The sequence below is a fragment of the Jaculus jaculus genome, chromosome 1 (genome assembly GCF_020740685.1).
Source record: "Jaculus jaculus isolate mJacJac1 chromosome 1, mJacJac1.mat.Y.cur, whole genome shotgun sequence".
NCBI lineage: Eukaryota > Metazoa > Chordata > Mammalia > Rodentia > Dipodidae > Jaculus > Jaculus jaculus.
In genome coordinates this window covers 14892799-14916615 of record NC_059102.1, presented here as the reverse complement: position 1 = coordinate 14916615, position 23817 = coordinate 14892799, and the positions used below count along the sequence as shown (strand labels likewise).

At 41.7% G+C, this 23817-nt stretch overlaps 1 protein-coding gene and 1 non-coding gene across 2 annotated transcripts in view; both read right to left on the bottom strand.

Moving 5' to 3' along the window:
• Window positions 1-386: 386 nt before the first annotated feature.
• Window positions 387-23817, bottom strand: part of Eif3a (eukaryotic translation initiation factor 3 subunit A) — a 42927-nt gene continuing 19496 nt past the window's right edge. The window contains exons 10-22 of the mRNA XM_004659296.2: window positions 21338-21454; window positions 19926-20111; window positions 19162-19509; window positions 17353-17457; window positions 17029-17142; window positions 15782-15904; window positions 14848-15001; window positions 13923-14107; window positions 10799-10887; window positions 6932-7620; window positions 3395-3596; window positions 1788-1987; window positions 387-924 (exon numbers count right to left, since the gene is read on the bottom strand). Coding sequence (XP_004659353.2) covers window positions 683-924; window positions 1788-1987; window positions 3395-3596; window positions 6932-7620; window positions 10799-10887; window positions 13923-14107; window positions 14848-15001; window positions 15782-15904; window positions 17029-17142; window positions 17353-17457; window positions 19162-19509; window positions 19926-20111; window positions 21338-21454 — 2754 coding nt within the window. The 3' untranslated portion in view covers window positions 387-682. The remainder of the gene's footprint in view (window positions 925-1787; window positions 1988-3394; window positions 3597-6931; window positions 7621-10798; window positions 10888-13922; window positions 14108-14847; window positions 15002-15781; window positions 15905-17028; window positions 17143-17352; window positions 17458-19161; window positions 19510-19925; window positions 20112-21337; window positions 21455-23817) is intronic.
• Window positions 22126-22257, bottom strand: LOC123457854. Its single transcript, XR_006635214.1, has one exon. It is a non-coding gene; the product is annotated as a small nucleolar RNA SNORA19 (small nucleolar RNA).

The following is a 23817-nucleotide window of genomic DNA, read 5'->3' as shown; positions in this document are numbered from 1 at the left end:
AAACTCAGCAATAATTTTACCAAAGGCTTTATAATTTCAAAGCTGGACTCTTGGATCTGTACTCACGCAATCTTGTCACCACAATAATGACTGCAAATTGCTTCATACTCACCTTCTCAAGTAAAACCTACAGAAAACCCCACTGTAGCCAATGTTGGTAACCCTCACCACACTTATCTGAACCTAAAAACTTTGTAAATTTAGTTAATAGTAAATACCTCAAAATACCAGAGGTACAGAGGTACATGGTTCCACACTAAACGGTATGAAAACGGTTTCAGATCCATTGGTTTTAAAGGTCTTCAAATGCTGTAACAGAACCTTACCTTATTCCAAATTAGTTTGATATTTCAAAATCAAATGAAAAAAATCAGTTTTATACCAAGATACAGGTATTAACACCTGAAGGGTTCACATTTTTATTTTTTAGGTTTTTTTTTGTAAACAAATGATTGATGAAATAATGCAACACCTTAAATTCCAGAAAATGGCATGGTTTTCCAACCTTCTGTGGGTATGGTGCATGATCAATCTATTATATAGGATTAATACAAGTTCATGCTTTTGTGTTATGGTGAGACAACATTAAAGAATCCAATTCAGATGGGTTGAAGCACAAGTATAATAATCTTCTAATGTGATCACACTTATGTAAGACACAAGTCTGACTCCACCATGGGACTTAACGTCGTACCGTGGTCCATCCATCTTCATCAGTCTCATTTTTAGTACGACGGAGAGATTCCCTATCTTTCTCGGTTCTCCATGAGGTCTTCTCCTTTTCACCCTCCCGCTCTCGCTCTCTTTCTCGTTCTCGCTCTCTTTCTCGCTCCCTTGAAAGAGCCGGGGGAGGAACACGGCGAGGTGGATCACGCTCTTCTGTCCGGTCATCTTTCCTGTCATCAGCACGTCTCCAAGAGCTTACTAGAAAAGTTGAATTTTTAAAACTTTTAAAACATGAACTTGTACAATTCTATTGGTTCTAACTAAACAGAACTGAAACAACAGAAATGCCTGTCTCATATCACTCAAGTCCTATACAACAAACAATACAGAATCACAAAATTATAAAAGCCCCATGTAATTTCTGACAAAGTTACCAAAAGAAAACTTGCCAAACAGCAAAAATTATTGGCCATGGAAGTACCCTAATAATTTTTAACACAAGATGACAAAAAAAATTGGCTGAATGAAAAATTTAAATTTAAAGGATTGGGGGGGGGGCTCTTGTTGAATTTTAATAAATTACCAATAAAATAGGAAATTTTAAGTTACAGCTGTCAAAAGTTACATGATGCTGCTGTGCAGACAGAACATCAAAAGTATATGAGAGCCAGGCACTTAATCTCAACCTCTGCACTCAGAAGGCCAAGTAGAATGGTAGCCATGAATTCACAGCCACCCTGAGCTTGACGTAGACTCTGCTTCAAAAAACCCAAAGTAACTAAAGCAAAATGATAAAAGAAGTACAATGGACATTTTAACTAGTCTTTACTGAAGCTACAAGCATTACAACTTTAAAGAGTGCTTATATTCAGCTTTACCCAAGTCTTTGACTGACAGACTGCTCTGGTTTTTTTTCCCCACTAAACATCATGAATAAAACTGCTTATCACCAACTTGGTCTATTAGTATACTGACTTTAGAGACAAGCGCATGTGACAACCTGACCACTTGGATGAATAAGAACTGAGTTCTAAGGTGAGTAAGTACAATTATTCTGGGTGTTCATACAAAACTACAAGGTAAATTACAGAAAAGCCCTACTGGGAGCCAAATGTCTCTACCTTCTTCTCGCTCCGATCTGAGGGGAGGCCCTCTCCGGTCTCTGTCATCTCTTAAGTCTCTTAAATCTCGTCTCTCTCTCAGGTCACGACGATCATCTCTCTCCCGCCGCCTGTCATCCCTCTCCCTATCATCGCGGCGACCTGAGTCTCTCCAGCTCGAGGATTCCTCAGCTGGTCCTCTTCTCCAGCCACCTTCATCCCTGCAGCCATGAATGAAACAGGACAAGTCAAGCACTTGTTCTTGAAACATAACATGGAATTCTAAGTGACACATCATGTCCGAGTTGATGCTTAGGTTTTACCCATCTGACCCAATGTGATACCACTAGCATAAGGAGCAGACACCTAGATTGGCCTATTGGTTCCACACACATGAAAGCCAGTATGCACATGTGGCTACTTAAATTTATTGGATGTTGATAGTAGCACAACATACATTCTAAGTGGTCAACAACCACATAAGGCTTCTGGCTGCCACACCGAGCAGTCAACAAAAAATTTCCATCCTTAGGCCACACCTTTAATTCCAGCACTCAGGAGGCAGACGTAGGAGGACAGAGTAAGTTCAAGGTCACCCTGGGCTAGAATGAGACCCTACCTCGAAAAACCAAAAAGAAAATTTTCCATCCTTGCACAAAGTCAGATTGAACAGTGCATTTATTAGTGCAAGGCATTCTGACAGAGAACAAGGTAGAACTTTTACTGCAAATAAAAGTAAAGAGTGGGCTGGAGATATGATTTAGCAGTTAAGGCACTTGCCTATGAAGCCTAAGGACCCACATAAAGGCAGATGCACAAGGTAGCATATGTGTCTGGAGTTCATTTGTAGTGGCTAGAGGGCCTGGTATACCCATTCTCTCTCTCAAATAAATAAAACATTTAAAAAAACAAAAAAGAAGCCGGGCATGGTGGCACACACCTTTAATCCCAACATTTGGAAGGCAGAAGTAGGATTGCCATGAGTTCGAGGCCACTCTGAGATTACATAGTGAATTCCTGGTCAGTCTGGGCCAGAGTGAGACTCTACCTAGAACCCTCCCCTTCCCCCCCCAAAAAAAGTCTATTCTACAGCCAGGTGTGGTGGCACACTCCTTTAATCCCAGCAATAAGGAGGCAGAGGTAAAAGGATCACCATGAGTTCAAGGCCACCCTAAGACTACATAGTGAATTTGAGGTCAACCAGGGCCAGAGTAAAATCCTACCTCAAAAACACCAAAAGGAAAAAGTTTATTCTAGAAGGACATGGTGGCACATGCCTTTAATCCCAGCACTCAGGAGGCAAAGGTGGATCGCTAAATTCAAGGTCAGCCTGGGCTACAAATGGAAAGCTACCTTGTGAGTGACAGGTAGTGGAAAGAAAGGATATTCTAGGGCTGGGAAAATAGTTCAGTGGTTAAAGGCGCTTGCTTGAAAGCCCTGATGGACCAGATTCAAATTCCCCAGCACCCACAAAAAGCCCAACGAGTGGCACATGTGTCTGGAGTTTGTTTGCAGCAGCAAGAGACTGTGCATGGATGCTCTCTTGCCCCACCCCTTGCTGGGAGGGAGGTTGGTTTTGTTTGCAGACCATTTACAAGAAGCCTGTCACTCTGCAAACAGTATACAACCTGGGTCTTCTGAAGCGATCCTCACGCTCGCCATCTCGCTCTCTTTCTCTCTCCCTTTCCGAATCTTTCTCATTCTCCTCACGGTCTTGATTGTCTCTATCTCTCTCTTTGTCTCTATCCCATTCACGTTCTTCTGAAGGTCTTGACTCTCGAGGTGGACCCCAACTTTCTTCTCTGGCTTTTTCTTTCTCTCTCCATCCACCTATTAACAAAATTAAAAAAAAAAAAAGCAACACTTTTTTCCCAACTTACCTAAGGACACTCCGAAATCATTAAGAGAAAAATAAAAATAAACCCTAAAGAAGGCGGGAAGCAGAGGGAGAAGGGTCACTGTGAGATCAAGGTCAGCCTGAGACTGTAATAAATTCCAGGTCAGCCTAGGCTAGAGGGAGACCCTACTTGGAAGAAAACAAAACAAACAAACAAAAATAAATAACCCTAAGGGCACACAAAGCCTACATATCAGCAAACAGTTTTTCTGATATGTATATCCAAGGTCCAGATTGAATTGTTCTTTTTTGATAGAAATTACACCCCCAAGCATGGATTTACACTTAGGCAACTTTTCATCACCAAAATATTCTTTCCTATGCCTGCCCTCTGCCACTCCTCGCCTACCATCTAGACATAAAACAAGGATAAATGCTTGGATCTTGCCCAGTGGTGTCACATGTGGCTATGGATGTCTGAACCTATTAATATTGTAAGAAGCACCAGGAGGTTTCAATGTCAGCATATTATAGCTCAAAGCTATAATTATCTTTGTTACTAACATTAACATGTACCAAAGTACTAACTTAAAACCTTCTGCTTACTACCCATTTTTTAAATCCTACCCATAGCTAAATCAATCGTCATTATTGTAAGATTCTGTACTTGCTAAAAGCTGTAGTAGCCCTCAAGTCAATGCTTGTTACATTTTATAGTCACTCTCAGAGCAGGAAAAACAAGTGGGTTTTCTGATGCACTCTGCTTTTAGTTTGTTTTCTTATTACAGGCAAGTGGACTTTGAGGAGTCTAATGCTATGTTTTTCACATCTTTGTGGGTTTTGCTAGTGACTTTCACTGTTGAACTGTACCCCAAAGATGGCTGAAGTGCTCAAGTCCCCAAGCACTAGATTGCTATAGGTGCTGTAAGAGGAAAATGCATGTTAGACAAGCTTCATTCAAGCATGAGTTTTAACACTGCAGGCCACTGTTAGCTGTAATGAATCAGTATTGTTTTAATAAGGTGGTTTAAACAAAAACCATAAAAAACAAGTTACATATTGATGGGTGAACCCAAAGAAATGTGACCATAGATTGAAAGGAACCCAAACTTGTATTTCCTACAGGATTTCTCAGTATTCATACAACTTTATATAATATGACCAGTTACTGAGAATCACCTATACTGATAGTACCATTTACATTAAGCAAGAAAATCGTTTGTCCAAGGTCACACAGTGAGAAGAAAAAGGGTTGGTGAGATGGCTTGGTGGTTAAGGTGATTGCCTGCAAAGCCAAAGAACCAAGTTCGATTCCCTAGGGAACCATGCAAGCCAGATGCACAAGGTGGCACATGCATCTCAAATTCGTATGCAGTGGCTAACGGCCCCAGTGTGTGTGCACTCACACACAATCTCTCTCAAATAGTAATAAAATAAATAATGTGAGGGGGGGCTGGAGAAATGGCTTATCCATTAACATGTTTGCCTGTGAAGCCTAACGACTCTGGTTTGATTCCCTAGGATCCACATAAACCAGATGCACAAGGGGGTGCAAGGGCCTGGAGTTTGTTTACAGTGGCTGGAGGCCTCTCTCACTATCTGCCTCTTTCTCTCTCAAATGAATATATACATATACAGAAACCACCAACAATCAAAAGTTAAGAAGCATGTCCAGTTCCATCTGAACTCAGAATGGATTACTCTGGTTTCTACAAAAAGAACAGGGAGTGAGAAAGACAGTAGAGACCAGGTAGCACTCAGAGCAGGAGCTCAAACGATGGTTGCAGAAACCCAACTGTGTAAGCAGCAGGAATACAAGGGGGTGGATTTTAAAAAGGCGAGACTGAGATGACAGACAACAACAAGGATGAAACAAAGAGCAGGTTGGAGTGGTATACCTAGTCTTCTAGCTTACCCAGGTAGTGATGTCCCTGAAGAGAAGACCATGTGTGTTTGGGAGGAAAGGGGTGAGACATTTTGTGTAAGTTAAAGTGTCACTAAGGCCCTAGGTAGAGACATACTATTCTGTAGAACATGCAGTTGTCACAGGCAGCAGACACACTATCTTTAACATAGAACTCCATGAATCATGTGAAAGGGTAAGGCAGGCAAAAATCAGATAGGAAGGTAGAAAAGTAAGTTCCTCCATGTGTAATCCCAAAGGAGTATGGACACTGAAATACATACACTTTCATTCTAACTTCTAAGACTGGTCCAGGATAAAACCCAAGACTACATCACAACATCAGGGATCAGTACAGAAAGAAAAGAGCTTCAAAGCAACAAGCAGCAAATGAAAAGTCCCAAGTCTAGTATCAACACAGAAGAGAAAAATTAGGTTATTCCAAGTTTTGGGAGTGTGGAATCCCAAGAGCAAAATTTAGGCATAAAAATCAGTGCTCAGAGCCGGGCGTGGTGGCGCACGCCTTTAATCCCAGCACTTGGGAGGCAGAGGTAGGAGGATTGCCGTGAGTTCGAGGTCACCCTGAGACTCCATAGTGAATTCCAGGTCAGCCTGGGCTAGAGAGAGACCCTACCTCAAAAAACAAACAAACAAACAAACAAAAAAAAATCAGTGCTCAGGCATTTGTTTGGGGGGGGGGACACTAATGTAGGCCAGGTGTGGTGGCGCACGCCTTTAATCCCAGCACTGGGGAGGCAGAGATACGAGGATCACCATGAGTTCAAGGCCACCCTGAGAATACATAGTGAATTCCAGGTCAGCCTGAGCTAGAGTGAGACCCTACCTCCAAAAAAAAAAAAAAAAAAAAAACTAATGTAGAAAATTATTTCATGTCATCACGGTGGCTGACACTAGCTACACGAGACCTGCATAACGAGACCAATTGAAAAGAAGACAGGATTCAGTAGAGGTAGGATTCTGGAAGGGGTAAAAAGATGGAGGTGGGAGGTCATTACTATCATGATATATTTGTCTATATTTGTGGAAGTCGTCAAAGGTTAAGTTTAAAAAAAAAAAAAAAACCTATTTCAAGAACTGAGCCAGACCTAGCATGGTGGCACACAACTTTAATCCCAGCATTTGGGAGGCAGAGATAGGAAGATCACCATGAGTTTGAGGTCAGCCTTGAGACCATATAGTGAATGCCAGGTCAGCCTGCGCTAGTGTGGGATCCTACCTAGAAAAACCAGAAAGAACTAAACCAGTGCGAATAAATGTGTTATACCCCTGAGCCTACAAAATTGTGAGCTAAATAAACATTGTCACAAATTTTAAAAAATAAGATAATACAATCTTTCATTTACCCATTCAAGTTTCACCTCCTACATGTAAATATACAGCATCTGACTATTCCCAGTACTTTACCTGGCTTGACAAATGGTCTCCAGGGACCAGGTCTTGAGTCATCACCCCGCCTGGGAATCCGATCATCATCAGCTCTTCTAGAGATCCGATCATCGTCCATGTTTCTCCAAGGCCCCCTGTCATCATCTGCACCACGCCTGGAGATCCTGTCATCATCAGCATTCCTCCAAGGTCCTCTGTCATCATCCAACCCCCGCCTGGGACCCCGGTCATCATCCATGCCCCGCCTGGGACCCCGGTCTTCATCAGCATTGCGCCAGGATGATCGCTCATCATCAGCACCTCCGCGCCTTGGCCCCCGGTCCTCATCCATCCCACGTCTAGGTCCTCTGTCCTCATCAGATGTACGCCAACTTCCTCTGTCATCATCTATGCCTCGCCTAGGGGGTCTGTCGTCCTCGGCATGACGCCAGCTTCCCCTGTCATCATCACCAATTCGCCTGGGAGGCCTGTCATCATCTGCATTGCGCCAGGAAGGACGGTCATCATCTGCCCCACGGCGAGAGAAGCGATCTTCATCAAGACCACGTCTAGGACCTCTGTCATCATCCAGGCTGCGCCTGGGGATTCGATCATCATCTGGCCTAAGAGAAGACTCCCTCTCCTCATCATCCCCCAAACGCCTTGGTCGGTCTTCATCTCTCCTGTGAGACCTCTCCTCATCTCTCCCTTCTCCTCGTCTCCAATCCCTAGAAAGAAACAAGACACATGTCTTTTAAGAACAATTTTTCAAGAAAGGAAATTAATCTTTTAGCAAACTTTCATTCATTCTTATAAATCACCTGTAAATTCATTAATTCTGGTCCTTTTTAAAAATGTTTTCCATGCCAGGTGTGATGGCGCACACCTTTAATCCCAGCAGGAGGGAAGCAGCAATAGGAGGACCAAGATTACACTGAGTCTACATAACTACATGGTGAATTCCAGGTCAGCCTGAGCTAGAGTGAGAGAGATCCTGCCTCAGGAAAAAAGTTTCCCAGGGCTAGAAATGGTTCAACAGTTAAGGAGACTGCCTGCAAAGACTAATGACCAAGTTCAATTCCCCAGTACCCACGTAAAGCCAGATGCACAGTGGGGCATGCACCTGTAGTTTGTTTGCAACAGCTAGAGGCCCTGGCATGCCTGTTTCTTTTTCTCTCTGCTTGTAAATAAATACTTTAAAAACTATTTTTTAACTTTTTTTCCAGGCTGAACAGATGGCTTAGTGGTTAAGGTGTTTGCCTGTGATGCCAAAGGACCTAGGTTCGACACCCTAGGACCCATATAAGCCAGATGCACAAAGTGGTATATGAATCTATAGTTTGTTTACAGTGACTGAAGGTCCTGGCATGCCCATTCTCTCCCTCCACCCTCTCTCTCTCTCAAAATAAAATAAATGTTTTCCAAATAACAATTTCTCAAAATCTAGTATGTTATATCAACACATAGATCAAAAAGCAGGAAATCAGCCTACAAGAAGGTTATCTGCAAGAACACCTGGACTTCTATGCATCTTAGAAAGAACTTTCCAAACTTAATTTTTATAGAGAAATTAAAAGCCAGTAATCCAATCCACCACTAGTCATTATTTTAAAGGCTAATTCAGGGGCTGGGCATAGAGCTCAGTGATAAAGAAAGTGTTTGCCTACTATTCACTAGCTTCCATACTCAGTACCACATATTTAAAAAAATGAAAGGGTTATGAAATCTATCTATAGAAATGTTATGGAGTTTCCCGGCATGGTGGCAGAGAGAGGCAGAGGTAGGAGAATTGCCATGAATTCGAGACCACCCTGACACTACATAGTGAATTACAGGTCAGCCTGGACAGAGTGAAACCCTACCTAAAACCCCCCCAAAAAAAAGAAAATATTATGGAGCCGATAGTATGGTGGTACACACCTTTAATCCCAGCACTTGGAAGACAGGGCTAGGAGAAAAGCTGTGAGTTCAAAGCAAGCCTGATCTAGACTAACTCAAAATCTCAAAAAAAGGAGGGGGGGGGATATAAAAGGGAAATGGAGACAAGAATCCCAATGTTCTCAAGCTTGCAAGCCTTTTGTAAACACAGCAGTGAACAAGACCCTTCCTCAAACAAGGTGGAAGGCAAAGACCAGCACTCAAGGCTGTCCTCTGACCTCCATGTGCACTAGGTTACACGTGTCCACTGACATACACACTAAACTGCTATCAAACTGTTCATTCATATTCCATTACTCAATACTGCTAGATTATGGAATTAAAAACCTATGGACAGGGCTAGAGAGATGGCTTAGTGGTTAAGGTGCTTGCTTGCAAAGCCTAAGAATGCATCATCAAATCTCCAGGTCCCACGTAGCCAGAAGCAAGAGATGCACGCAGTGGGCAATGTCACTCATGCGCATATGGAGGCACACTTCTGGAGTTCATACACAGTGGCTGAAAGGCCCTGGTGAAGCTGTTCTCATTCTCTATCCAAAAAAAAAAAAAAAAGGAGGGGGCAGGGTAGCTGGAAAGATGGCTTAGTGGCTAATGTGCTTGCCTATGAAGCCTAAGGACTCATGTTTAACTTTTCCAGATCCCACAGACAAGGTCACGGGTGTGCACACATCTGCATTTCAACTGCAGAAGCTGGAAGCCCTAACTTGCCAATTCTTTCATTTAAAAAAAAAAAAAAGCAATGAAAAAATGAGGCTGGAGAGATGACTTAAGAGGTTAAAGCACTAGCCAGCAAAGTCAAAGGACCCAGGTTTGATTCCCCAGTACCCACATAAAGCCAGATGCACCAGGTGAGGCACACACCTGGAGTTTGTTTGCAGTGGCTGGAGGCCCTGGCATGCCCATTCTCTCTCTGCTTCTCTCTCAAATAAATAAATAAAAACCGGGCTGGAAAGATGGCTTAGCGGTTAAGCACTTGTCTGTGAAGCCTAAGGGTCCCAGTTCAAGGTTCGATTCCCCAGGACCCACATTAACCAGATGCACAAGGGGGTGCATGCATCTGGAGTTCAATTGCAGTGGCTAGAAGCCCCGGCGCACCCACTCTCCCCCCCTTTCTGCCTTTCTCTCTCTATTGCTCTCAAATAAATAAGAATAAACAGAAAAAAAATAAAAATAAATAAAAACCTATGGACAAAAATAGGGCATAGTGACATGTGTCTTTAGTCCCAGAGCTCAGGAGGGTGGGGTGAGATGACTGCCATGAGTTCAAGGCAAGTCTGGGTAGCTACAGAATGAGTTCCAAGTCAGCCTGGGCTAGAGTAAGATCCTGCCCGAAAAATAAAAATAAAAAATAATAATGGTGGTGCTCACCTTTAATCCCAGCACTTGGGAGCCAGAGGTGGGAGGATCGCCATGAATTCGAGCCAGCCTAAGACTACAGAGTGAATTCCAGGTCAGCTGGTGCTAGAGTGAGACTCTACCTCAAAAACAACAACAACAAAGCCGGGCGTGGTGGCGTACGCCTTTAATCCCAGCACTCGGGAGGCAGAGGTAGGAGGATAGCTGAGAGTTTGAGGCCACCCTGAAACTACATAGTGAATTCCAGGTCAGCCTGAGCTAGAGTGAGACCCTACCTTAGAAAATAAAACAAAAGACAAATATATATATGTATATGAATTTATTTCTGAAGATGTATAGGTCAGTCAGAGCAATGTTGAAGTAAATTACTTAAAAATGTGATTACTAGCCAGCTCAGGAGGCAGAGGTAGGAGGATCTCTGTGAGTTCAAGGTCACCCTGAAACTACATAGTGAATTCCAAGTCAGCCTGGGCTAGAGTGAAACTCTGCCTCAAAAAAATAAAATAAAATAAACATATAAAAGTGACTACTTGGTAGATTTGTACCCAATTTCTCAGTGCTCTTTGCTCATCCCTACAAACCTGGATAAGGGGCACTGTTTCCATTACTTACTTCTCTGGTGGACCTCTCCTCCACTCAGAGTCAGCTTCTGGTCCTTTCCTCCAAGTGCCTTCAGAATCTCTGTCTCCCCACCGAGAGTCCTTCATCAGCGCACAGCCAAGAAAAAAGAAAAAACAGCATGCCAGTGACAAGAGTTTATGATCACAGCTACTGCTACTAAGACAAATTTTTGTTTATTTTACTAGTAACTTCAAGCTGATAAATAAAAAGGTACGGCTAAAAAAGTCAAACATGTAAGTAGTAAAAATGAGCATAAACAGCACTCACCTGGAGCCCACACATCGCTTTTATCTGGAAATTCCCTTTTGAAACTATATGAAACAAAAGTCCTAAAAAGATACACCAGGGCCTATATTTGGGGGGTGGGTCATAAATACACCATTAGCATTTCACTCTCAGAGTACTGTACTACCATAAGTTACAGGAAGGCATCAAGAGGTATCCAATACCCTTATGGTGAACATGGCCATCTGGTGAGCCTTTTTGTGGGTCAATGCAAACAAGGTCAATCATTAACACTCTTGAGATGCCAATGATTGCACCTGGTACCATAAACTAGTAAGAACACTGCAGTGCCGGGCATGGTGGCACATGCCTTTAATCCCAGCCCTGGGAGGCAGGTCAGCCTGAGCTACAGTGAGACCCTACCTCATAAACCAAAAAAAATAGTAATAATACTGCAGAAAAAACAGAGTGGGTCATCAAGAAATAATATATGCATCTGAGAATAACCTGCTATCTCAAATATTTCATGAATAACTGGACTTTTGTTTTTTCAAAAGAACATACATGACCCCATGACTTCAATTCTCAGTACACACACCCAAATATGTGTATCTTGTTAATGAAGACATCCAGTAATAGCAGAAGATGAAAGACACAAGAGACGAAATAAAGTGGCCCCTTGACAGCACAGCACACTATAAAGTTCATCTCATAATGGAGGTGATCCTAAGGGAATTTAGACACTGTGAGAGATATTATAAATATACACAGGCCATGCAACCTATGGCCACTACAAATGGGAGAGCACCCATATGCAAAAGACACAAGTTTCTCTTATGCTATACATTCCATCACATATTGTTATTCCAGTCAATAGGATGCAAATTATTAGAGGATACCAGACACATCCAACTTTACAAGAGGATGTCAATGATGCCAATAATAACCATCAAGCAAAAATAAAGAATTTTAGAAAATTAACCATTGCCAAAAATCTATTTAAAGTCTGTAGGAGAAATAGCAAAATAGCCCTGCCAAACATTCCTAATGTCAAAAAGGGAGTGGGTACAGATGACGACTCAGTAAGGGAAGTACTCTTCACAAAAGTGCAAGGACTGAATGTGGATCTCTAATACCCATGTGAAAGTCAAGGTGTGGTGTAACACACTTGTAGTCCCAGTACTGGGAAGACAGAAACACAGGAGGATCCATAGGACTTGCTTGCTAACTACACTACCCAAATAAGTGGACTCAAAAAAATCAGGCAGAGGGCTGGAGAGATGGCTTAGCAGTCAAGGTGTTTACCTGCAAAGCCAAAGGACGCAGGGTCGATTGCCCAGTACCTACATAAGCCAGATGCACAAGGTGCATTTGCAGGTGCTGAAGGCCCTGGCGTGGCCATTTTGTCTGAATATATAATAAGGTGGAAAGCAACTGAGGAAGATACCAAACATTAACCTCTAGCCTCCATATACACACACACGTGCTCCTGCACACATACATGCAGGAATGCTAGTACATATCTATAATCCCTAAACTTGAAAGGGAAGCTGAAGCAGGGGGAAAAAAATTCAAATTCAGGCCTGGGCAACAACACAGCAAGACAGTCTTCAAAAAATAGCCCAAATACATCAGGGCTAGAGAGATGGCTTAGTGGTTAAGGTGCATACTCGAGACAGTGCTGTTCATTTTGTTCATATAGTTAGGAAATTTAAGTGTTTAGAGGGCTGGGCTATAACGTAGTATGGTCAGTAGAGTGCTTGCCTGGTATGCATGAGGCCCTGGGTTCAATTCCCACCACCAAAATCATGGTGGTGTACAGCTGTGTCATAACAGCACTTGGGAGGTTGAGGCAGGAAGATTATCAGAAAATTAGTGAACTGCTGAAGAACATCTGACAACTGAACTGGTAAAAAGGGTGAACTAAAGTAGGTTTGTCTCTGGCTATCAGTAATGAATAACAGCCAAAGGAAGGGCTAAAGCCCAAAGACTGGTGTGAGGGGCACACATGCTGTACTATGAAAACTGAAGCAGGTCTGGAGGAAGGGCTGCAACTGGGGAAGACTGAAAGAGTGAAGAGAGACACTAAGGAAAACAGTAAGCTGAATTAAGTAAGGCTATTACTATGTATGGGGACAACTAGGAAGCATACTCCAAGCTCTGCAATTGAGTAACAGACCACCATTGGAGACACAGTAGAGATCAGGAAAAGAAATGTAAGTTACTTATATTAAAAATAAGTATTTTGGAAAAAATAATAAGTATTTTGGGCTGGAGAGATGGCATAGCAGTTAAGGTGCTTGCCTGCAAAGACTAAGAACTCATGTCCTACTCTCCAGGTCCCACATAATCCAGATACACAAGATGACGCAAGCACACAAGGTCATGCATGTATCTGGAGTTTGAATGCATTGGCTGAAGGCCCTGGCATGCCAATTTCTCCCCGCCCTTCTCTCTCTCGGAGGGGAGGGGAGGGGAGGGGAGGGGAGGGGAGGGGAGGGGAGGGAAGGGGAGGGAAGGAAAAAATAGTATTTCCAACAGCACAGGAATCTTCTAGGAGTCTGGTTAGGCTGCAGGTCCTGGATCAGGTTGGGGGATGGGCTAAGACTGCACTACTAACCATCCCCCAGGTGAGGAAGAACTGCCAGTCCACACAGAACTTTGAACCCCAGGTGATGAGTGAACCCAGGCCACCCTTTAGACATTGAGCACAAAGATTTGCTAGTAAATACATACCCTGTTAAAACTAAATAAATTAGGGCTGAGAAGATAGGTTAATATTAGAAACTTGCTAACAGACCCTGGATTCACTCTCCAGCACATTAAAGAAAGAAAAAAGGCAAAAGAAAAAAAGTAGCCCCGACATCCTTAAAATAATTACTATACTCACCTTCCTAGAAAGTGGGTCATCACCAAGCCGCCTCTCTTCCTCTCTACGCCGCTCTCTTTCTTCAATTTCCAACTCCCTTTGTCGTTTTTTCCTTTCTACTTCTTCTAGTTTCTTCACCCTCTCCTGATATTCACGAAGTTCTTCCTCTCGTTTCGCTCGCTCAGCACGCTCTCTCTCTTCTCGCTCTGTGAAATTTGTCAGGTTACTAAAAAGGCGTCTTCCCCCACCCACAGCATTCCCCTAAGGTTAGAGGTACTATTCTGGCATGGAGTAGAAGAAAACTTTAAAATAGTTGGGCAACAGCTACTGGGAGGCGAAACTAAAGAAAACAAATATTCCTCCCAATATTAAGAGTTTTGTAATCATTTAGGATAAGATTCAAATCCCTATTCCATTCCTGTGCATTGAGATTCCAGATACAGAACCAGGTATGACTCAATCGACATCAACAATATCTACACAGAATATAGTAATAAAAAAAAAACAGGGAAAGAGCATTATTTTTTATTTACTTATTTGTAAGCAGAGAGAGGGAAGGTGACAAATGAAAGGGTGACTGGGCACACTAGGACTTTTTGCCACTGCAAATGAACTCCAGATGCATGCACCACTTTGTGCATTTGGCTTTCCATGAGTACTAGGGAATGGAAACCAGGCAGGCAGGCAAGCTTCACAAGTAAGTGCCTTTAACCACTGACCCATTTCCCCAGTACTGAGTGTATGGATTTTTAAAAGAAATATAAGGTTATTTGAGACAAGCTGAGAGGATCCAGCACTTTCACAACAAATAGCTTCTGAACTGGGCTACCAGCAGTACCAGGAAGCCAATTACCCGTCTGTGTTCCTAAACTTTCTAGAGACTCCTGACTCCAGACTCCTGTACTAACCCTGCACTGCCGTCTCTTCACTGGACCTATGCGGTTACCTTTTAGCATTTGTTCTTCAGCCCTCCTCTGCTCTTCCTCTTCTTTCTCTCTATAATAAGTTGTTCTGCGTTCTTCGGTACGCTGTCTCTTCCTTTCTTCTAAGCGATTATGCCTTTCTTCTGCTAATCGCTCTTCAAACTGTTTCAATTTTTCCTGAGATTGAGTAAGTACCAAAAGTAAATAAAAATCAAGTATTTAAATAAAAAAAAAAACTAGGAATAAATTTTTAGATTTATAAAACTATTGGAGCCATTCAAAATAACTACCAAGTATGCCGGACATGTGGCACACGCCTTAAATCCCAGCACTCGAGAGGTAGGTAGATTGCTGTGAGTTCAAGGCCACCCTGAGACTACATAGTGAATTCCAGGTCAGCCTAAGCTAGAGAGCAAGACCCTACCCCGAAAAATGGGGAGGAAAAAAAAAACCTACACAGTACAAAAATAAAAATCTTCCAGTAATTAATCATTTGCAATGATTAATAATATAATATAATCTATTTACTCAAGTCTGGATTGGAGGGGGGTCATAATTCAGCAGCAGAGTGTTTACCCTATCCTGTCTAGGTTCAATCACTAGTCCCACGTCCACCTATACTCTACACTTTTGATCTATTTTTTTTCATTCTTCAAAAAATAAAAAAGTGTATGAAGCTGGACATTTTGGCATTACATGTGAAAGGGCTTAAAGGAGGGATCAAGCTAAGGCAACGCCTCCAAAAAAAACCATTTATATATCAGACTATGCGATCAACTTTCCACCTTTGGGGAAAAAAGATTAAAGTGCTCCAAAATCATCCTATTGCAGTAATATTTGAATAATCATGAGAAGTTAACTAAAGACAAAAATGTACTACTTTGTATTATAGGAAAATCCTTAAGGTAAAAGTACAATTCAAAAGCTTATATACTTTTTCTTAAACCAAAAGTTCACCTCATAAACAGACTGCCGGGCAGCTTTGAGTCGCATCACAAATAAATCTCTGTCTTCCAGCATTCGTGACATTCGAGTCTTATGTTCCAGAGCTTTTTCCCGTTCTAGCTGCATTGTAGTGATCTGAAAGAACATAACTCAGTGTAATCTTCACAGCAACTGTCATTCACTTCTAAGGATATCCAAGCAGATTCTGACAGTCTTAAGGAAATGTTGCTTCTTCCTCAACCCATCTTGCAAGAAAAAGAGCATGCCAATACACCCCAAGGAAGTGGAGAATAGGCAGGTAAAATACTCCAAGGCATCAGTAAGATTTAAGACCTTTTAGTCCCATGCTACAAAAAAATTTCATAAAGTAACCTAATACATGAGGCAAAACGAAATAAATGTCATGTGCAATAAGCACAATGGCTTTATTTTTAAAGCCCTACTCTTTTCTAAAAACAAAGTAAAAGTAGAATAAATAATAAAAGACCTACTTCTCTATCCCATGTAAAAACACTGAAGCCTACCAACAGAATCACAAAATGTTATTTGATCTACAGAACTTTCTTCTAATTAGTCTTAAATATTTCTACCTAGAAAGAATTATCACAAAAATACCACCTTATCCTTTAAAAGGGGAAAGAAGTGACAATACAAGGCTGGTCATCTTCAGATGGCAGCAACCAATTTAGATTAACCATGAGATTGCATGGGGCACAGGTCCTTAACTGTTTCCTGCATATTCCATTTTTTAAACCACTCCAACTCACTTTTATTACATATTAGACACCTACTTGCAAACATTTTATATTATCAGGTAAATATGATACAGACTAATAAAACTAAATGGATGAGCAGTTTAGTCACAAAAAAAAAAACCTCAAGTATGATTTAATTTAATGAAATACCCCAAATAGAAAATCCACATAGACATAAAGCCTAGGGCTAAGGTAAATGATAGAAATTTAAGTTGCCAAAAGGGGTAATATTCCTTTTGAGGGTATGTTCTAAATTTGATTGTGGTAATAAGTACACATCCTGTAAAAGGCTAAAAATCACGAATTATATACAAATGTCATACAATTCACCAATTTAAAGTGCACATAAAGTTAATTCTACAGTTTCATTTTTATCTCTAATGTGAACATCTCTCCACCAATATATTAGTAAGACTCACTAAAGCAAATCCTTTTGAAACCTTCAATTCATTACTGGCAGAGAATTATAGCTCATAGCCTAATACAATAAAATCAAGAACTTACTCTTTCCTCTTCTTGCTGTTCCCACAGATCCATATCTTTAATCCTCTGTTCCTCATAAGCACTCTTTATCAAAGGAATTTCTTCCAAACGTTTAGCTCTTTCAAAATAGTCAATCTGAATTACAAGAAAAAAATGTAATTGTTAAAAATCTTTCTTTACTCATGTCAAACGACTAACCTTACTGGGTATGGTGGTGCACACTGTAAACACAACACTCACGAAGGTACAGGAGGATCAGGAGTTCAAGGTAATCCTCAGGTATACTGCCTAGACTACATGAAACCCTATCTTAAAACCAAATACTATGATAATCCTTTCATTTACCTTCTTTTCTTGATTCTTCAGGCGTTCTTGAAGTTCCTTCTTTTCTTTTTCCAGTTGTTCAACCTGTTTGGCCATGATAAAATCGGGATCCAGTTCTTCAAGGTCCTGGATGGTAATACAACCACAGCATTATTAAGAACATCTGAAAGAATGCTTAACAGTCAGCACATATCATTACTTTCTAGAATCAAATACTAAATTAAATACGTATTCATCTAAGAATATAAAAATAGAGCCGGGCGTGGTGGGCACACCTTTAATCCCAGCACTCAGGAGGCAGAGATAGGAGGTTCGAGGCCACTCTGAGGCTACATAGTGAATTCCAGGTCAGCCCAAGGTAGAGTGAGACCCTACCTCAAAAAAAAAAAAAATACATACATACACACACACATGACCAGGGAGACAGCTCAGGAGATAAAAGGCAATTACATGCAAAGCCTGTTTCCCAGGTTCAAATCCCCAGTACCAATGTGTAGCCAGATGCACAAACTAGTACATATGTCTGGAATTTGCAGTGGCAAGAGACCCTGGCATATCCACCCATATTCTCTCTCTCCCTCCCTCCCCACCCCCACACACACACATTATAAGAGCTAGGTGTGGTAGCACACGTTTTGTTCTTGTTGTTCTTTTTTATTTGAGAGAAAGAGGCAGAGAGACAGAGAATGGGCACACCAGAGCAGTCCCAGCTACTGCAAACAAACTCCAGATGCACGGGGCCCTTGTGCATCTGGCTTATATGGGTCCTGGAGAATCAAACCAGGACACTTTGGCTTTGTAGGCAAACGTCTTAACCACTAAGCATCTCTCCAGCCCCAGCACACACTTTTTTTTTGTTTGTTTTTTGGTGGTTTTTTTTTTTTTTTTTTTTTTTTTTTTGAGGTAGGGTTTCACTCTAGCCCAAGCTGACCTAGAATTCACTACATAGTCTCAGGGCAGCTTTGAACTCACAGCAATCCTCACAGCTCTGCCTCCCGAGTGCTGGGATTAAAGGCATGTGCTACTACACCCAGCTACCAGCACACACTTTTAATCCCAGCACTCGGGAGGCAGAGGAAAGAGATCACTGTGAGTTCAAGGGCACCCTGAGATTCCATAGTGAATTCGAGGTCAACCTTACTTCCCCCCTTGATAAAGGCAAGAAAAATTTGCACAATTTTAACATCTACTTCTCACTTCTCCAAAAGCAGTGGTTGAAAACTGTACAGCAATTACAACCAAATGCTCACAGATTGAATTACTGAGCCAAGCTGCTAGCAAAATGCACTAAATAATCTAAAATACACCAATGGGCATTTAAGAGTAAAGAAGACATGGATAAAACTAATTTCTGAAGGTCAGGCATGGTGGCACACCTTTAATTCCAGCACTCGGGAGGCAGAGGTAGGAGGATCGCAAAAGCCACCCTGGGACTACATAGTGAATTCCAGGTTACCCTGGACTAGAATGAGATCCTACATTTCCTTAGCATGGGGAGCTGGCTCAGATATGCCATGCAAGCATGAGGGTGTGGGTCAGACCCCCAGCACCCACTTAAAAAGCTAGGCACAGCTGAACATCCAGGTCTGTAACCTGAATGGGGGAGAAGGAACAGAAACCAGAGAATTATTGAAGCTCAGTGACCAAAAGTGGCAACTCCATGTTTAGATACTACCATGGCATAACACAGATGAGCAACAGCAATAAACACCCAACCTTCTCTGTGCAAATGTGCCACACACATATCAAAGGCTATACATACAATAGACCCCCCACTTCCCACAAAAATAAAAAAAAACCTAAGATTTTAGTGAGTAGTAAGCTACATACTTCTATGTCAATATCTTTGAATGCTTTGGCACCCAGCTCCGTCTTCTTGATCTGCTCCAGCCTCTCACGAACAGTTTTCTTCTTGATTTGCTCATGTTCCTGTAAGATTCGCTCCTTTTCTCTCTCCTTTGCCTCCTGACGCAGCCTCTCTTCTTCAGCCTTTCGTGCTTTCTGGAGTTCAGCTTCTCTTTGCTCTAATTCTTCTTTCTCACGCTGAATATTCAGACTCTCAAGACGCTCTTTTCTTTCCTCAATTGTCTGTCGACGAGCTAGGATCCGCTGATGTTCTTTTCGTGAATTTTTAAGATATGCATTAACTGCCAACTGATGCTGTTCTTCTTTCTCTTGCTTCAAAAACATGCATTTATAAAAATGATTAACATAACTTGTTATTAGACACCAATAATAAAAGAATGACATAGCTAAGATACACCTTTTTTCTACTTTTAACAACAACAAATCTACCTTAAATATTCAATGCAAGAAGGAATACTAGAGCTCACAAATTACAACTAGGGAGGAAATGAAATCTTGTTGTCAACTATTTTGGAGGTCACTGCACAGTCCGCTACCTTAGGAACACAATTCATATTAGAGCACCTGAAGTACCTAAGACATCATTTCAATGATTTGATGACAAAGACATTTGAACTACCAAGAACAAGTGAACAGGAAATATGTGAAAATTCCCCTATCTAAGCTATCATTTTAAACTACTTTGTGAAAGAGTTCTTCAAAACATAATTTCCCCCAAAGATAAATACCAAAATATGAGCTGGCTTGATGACTTCAAGTGCTTTTGCCAGCACTGAGGACATGGCTGTGAGTTGATTTCTTATCTGCTCAGATGGCATGCTCTGCAGATGTGGACCAATTGGGGCATCTTCTCGAGTGGCATAATTCAAGTCAGATCCAAAACTCAGGGTCCGAGAAGTATGGTCAATACGAACCTTTGAAAATTAAGTTATTAATAGTTTAAGTGCTAACATGAATAGCTTCACAAAACACTGCAACTAGAGACTCGGTGGTTTTAGAAGGGTTTCCTTGCAAAGCCTGCAAAAACTGGGGTTCAAATTGGCCAGCACCCACATAAAGCTGGATGCAAAGTGGCACATGCATCTGTGATCCCAAAGATCCTACAAAAAATAATGGGAAGTGGATCCAGGAAGCTGTCTGACATTCATTTCAGCAAGTGAGCCTGTCTCAAAGTTATCCTCTGACCTCTATGCATTCACACACAAATTTTTTTTTTGAAGCTGAGTGTGGTGGTGCACGCCTTTAATCCCAGCACTCAAGAGGCAGAGCTGTGAGTTTGAGCCCACCGAGATTGCATAGTGAATTCCAGGTCAGCCTGGGCTAGAGCAAGACCCAACCTCAAAAAGCAAAAGTAAAGCCGGTGGCATATGCCTTTGATTCCAACACTCGGGAGGCAGAAGTACAACAATCACCATGAGTTCAAGGCCAGCCTGAGACTACATAGTTAATTCCAGGTCAGCCTGGGGCAAACCAAAACCCTACCTCGAAAAAACAAATAAAGTTAAGCCAAAGTTAATTTTAAAAAAAAAAAGCAATGATTCAATAAAGCTTTTTAAAAGTCCCATTAGGACTAGAGAGATGGCTCAGTCAGGTACTTGCTTGCAGTGCCTGATGGCCTGAATTTGATTCCCAGCACCCACATGAAGTGAGATGCATCAAGTGGTGCATGTATCTGGAGATCGTATGCAGCAACAAGAGGCCCTGGTACACTCATTCTCTCTCTGCCTCTCTTTTTCTTTGTGTTTGCAAATAAATATTTTAAAAACTTTTAACAGGTGCTGAAGAGATGGCTTAGCAGTTAAGGCGCTTGCCTGCAAAGCCTAAGGACTCATGGTCTACTCTCCAGGTCTCACATAGGCCAGATACACAGTGCTACAAGCATTCAAGGTTGTACAAGTGCACAGGGAACACACACATCTAAGTTTGATTGCAGTGACTTGAAGGCCCTGGTGTGGCAATTCTCTCCTCCCTCTGGCCCACCCCATAAAGAAAAAGGCCAGTCCGTTGGGCTTGCCTCAAAAAAAAAAAAAAAATTTAATGGAGAAAGTGCCACGGTACCATAACCTGAAAAACAAAGAACTGCAGGGTTTTAGTCCTCAAAGGCCATTCCTGCCACCAGGGCCCTTCCTGTAACACATACCTGCAAGTCACAGTGTCTGGCTGCATCTACTATGGCCCGTTCCAGTTGGAAAGCATCAACAAAAGGAACCAGAGAAGTCAAACGGGAAAACTCAATGCTCTGATAAATCTGTGCCACCTGCACAAGAAAACACAGGGTTAGTAGTAGCTGCCATTTAGTTAGCCCTTTGTATGTGTACTCAACCTCCTGATAGCCACGGCAAAGAAAAACTGTGTTCAGAAGGGGGGAAAAAAACTGAAGCTCAGAAAATTTGAACAGTACAAAGTCGGAACTAGAATGGCAGCCCAAGCCATCAACTCTAAATGGCATATTGTGCATAATACTATTTCTCAAATTTATAATCTTTTGACTTCCCAGTTACAAAACCCAAACCTAATGGTCACATTATCTGTAGATAAAGGTATTTACAAACTTCATATAAAACTTCTCATCTGTAGCTGGGCATGGTGGCACATGCCTTTAATCCCACCACTCAGGAGGCACAGGTAGGAGGATCGCTGTGAGTTTGAGGCCACCCTGAGACTAGAGTGAATTCCAGAACAGCCTGGGCTAGAGTGAAACCCTACCTCGAAAAACCAAAAAATAAAAATTCTCATCTGGAGCCTGAGAGATGGTTTAGTGGTTAAAGGCATTTGCCTGTAAAAGCCTGCTAGCCTGGGTTCAATTCCCCAGTACTCTAGTAAAGCCAGATGCACAAAGATGGTGCATGCATCTAGAGTGTGTTTGCAGTGGCAAGAGACCATGGTGTGCCCATTCATTCTCTCACTGCTGGCAAGTAATTTTTACATTCTTGTCTGAAGGAGACTGGCAGAATTACTATGTACAGTTATTCTGCTAATTAGCCTTCACTCATTTGTATAGCACATAAGAAATAACACTGCCCACATCTTCAAAAGCAAGCAGGTCAATGAAATGTGCAGATATTTACATGGAGGAACCATAAAAACTCCAACCCAAATGAAAATACAAACAGGAATATATAAGCCACTATGAGCCTTAACACTCAAAACTTGGTTCAAAAGCTAGAATAGGGGCTGGACAGGTATCACAGAGTTAAAGACACTTGCTTTCAAAGCCAAAACAACTTGGGTTCAATTCCCCAGTAACCAAATAAAGCCAGATGCACAAAATTATGCATACATCTAGAGTTCATTTGCAGTGGTAGGGAGGGCCTGGAGAACTCTCACTCAGTCTTCATCTTTCTTTTTTCTTTCTTTTTTTTTTTTTTTTAATATTTTTGTGGTTATTTTTATTGATTTATTTGAGAGCAACAGACAGAGAGAGAAATAGGCAGAGAGAGAGAGAGAATGGGCACACCAGGGCCTCCAGCCACTGCAAACAAATTCCAGATGCGTGCGCCCCCTTGTGCATCTGGCTAACGTGGGTCCTGGGGAATCGAGCCTCGAACCGGGCTCCTTAGGCTTCACAGGCAAGCGCTTAACCACTAAGCCATCTCTCCAGCCCATCTTTCTTAAATAAGTAAATAAATTTAAAAAATAACTTGGAGGGCTGGAGAGATGGCTCAATGGTTAAGGCTCTTGCCTTCAAAGCCTGAAGATATGCATTCAATTCCTCAGTACCCACGTAATGCCAGATGGATAAGGTGGCGCATGCATCTTGAGTTTGTTTGCAATGGCTGGAAGCTCTGGTACACCCTTTCTCTCTCTGCCTTTCTCTCTCCCACTCTAAAATAAATATATTTAATAAATAAATAAAATATCCAAGAAGTAAGTTGGAGTAAAGTAACTTGTTTTTATAAAAAGATATTAGCTGGCTGTCTTTAATCCCAGCACTCGTGAGGCAGAGATTAGAAGAATCACCGTGAGTTCAATGCCACCTGGAGACTACATAGAATTACATAGACTACGTAAATTCCACGTCAGCCTGAGCTAGAGTGAGACCCTACCTCAAAAAAAAAAAAAAAAAAGATATTAACAGCTAGTGCTAGCAATAGAGAAAAGCAATCTCATTCCTTATTGGTGGGCTGCTCTATTAATCTAATCTTAGAAGTTAATAAAGCCTTAATTATGTAACTGCATAATTGATTCCACTTCTCATGCTCTAGAAAAATGGTGTTCATATACAAAGGTACTCAATGCTGTGTTTTCGAGCAAGGGAAAAGCTCTGCAGAAACAGAGGCTTTCATTAATACTAAGTAAGTACATAGCACCCTTTTTGCCTATGAGTAACCATGTAAATATTAAAAGGACCAAGGTAGTCAGTCTCACATTGCAAACAACAAAAATGCACAAAGACAGTGTTCAAAGAAAAAAGGGAGAAAAGTTGTTGTAAAAGTAAGTAATTCTGTTTTGTGGGGTTTTTTCTTTCGTTTTTTTTGAAGTAGGGTCTCACTCTAGCCCAGGCTGACCTGGAATTCACTACATAGTCTCAGGGTGGCCTTGAACTCACGACGATCCTAACACTGCCTGCCTCCCGAGTCCTGGGATTAAAGGTGTGCGCCATCGTGCCCAGCTAGTAAT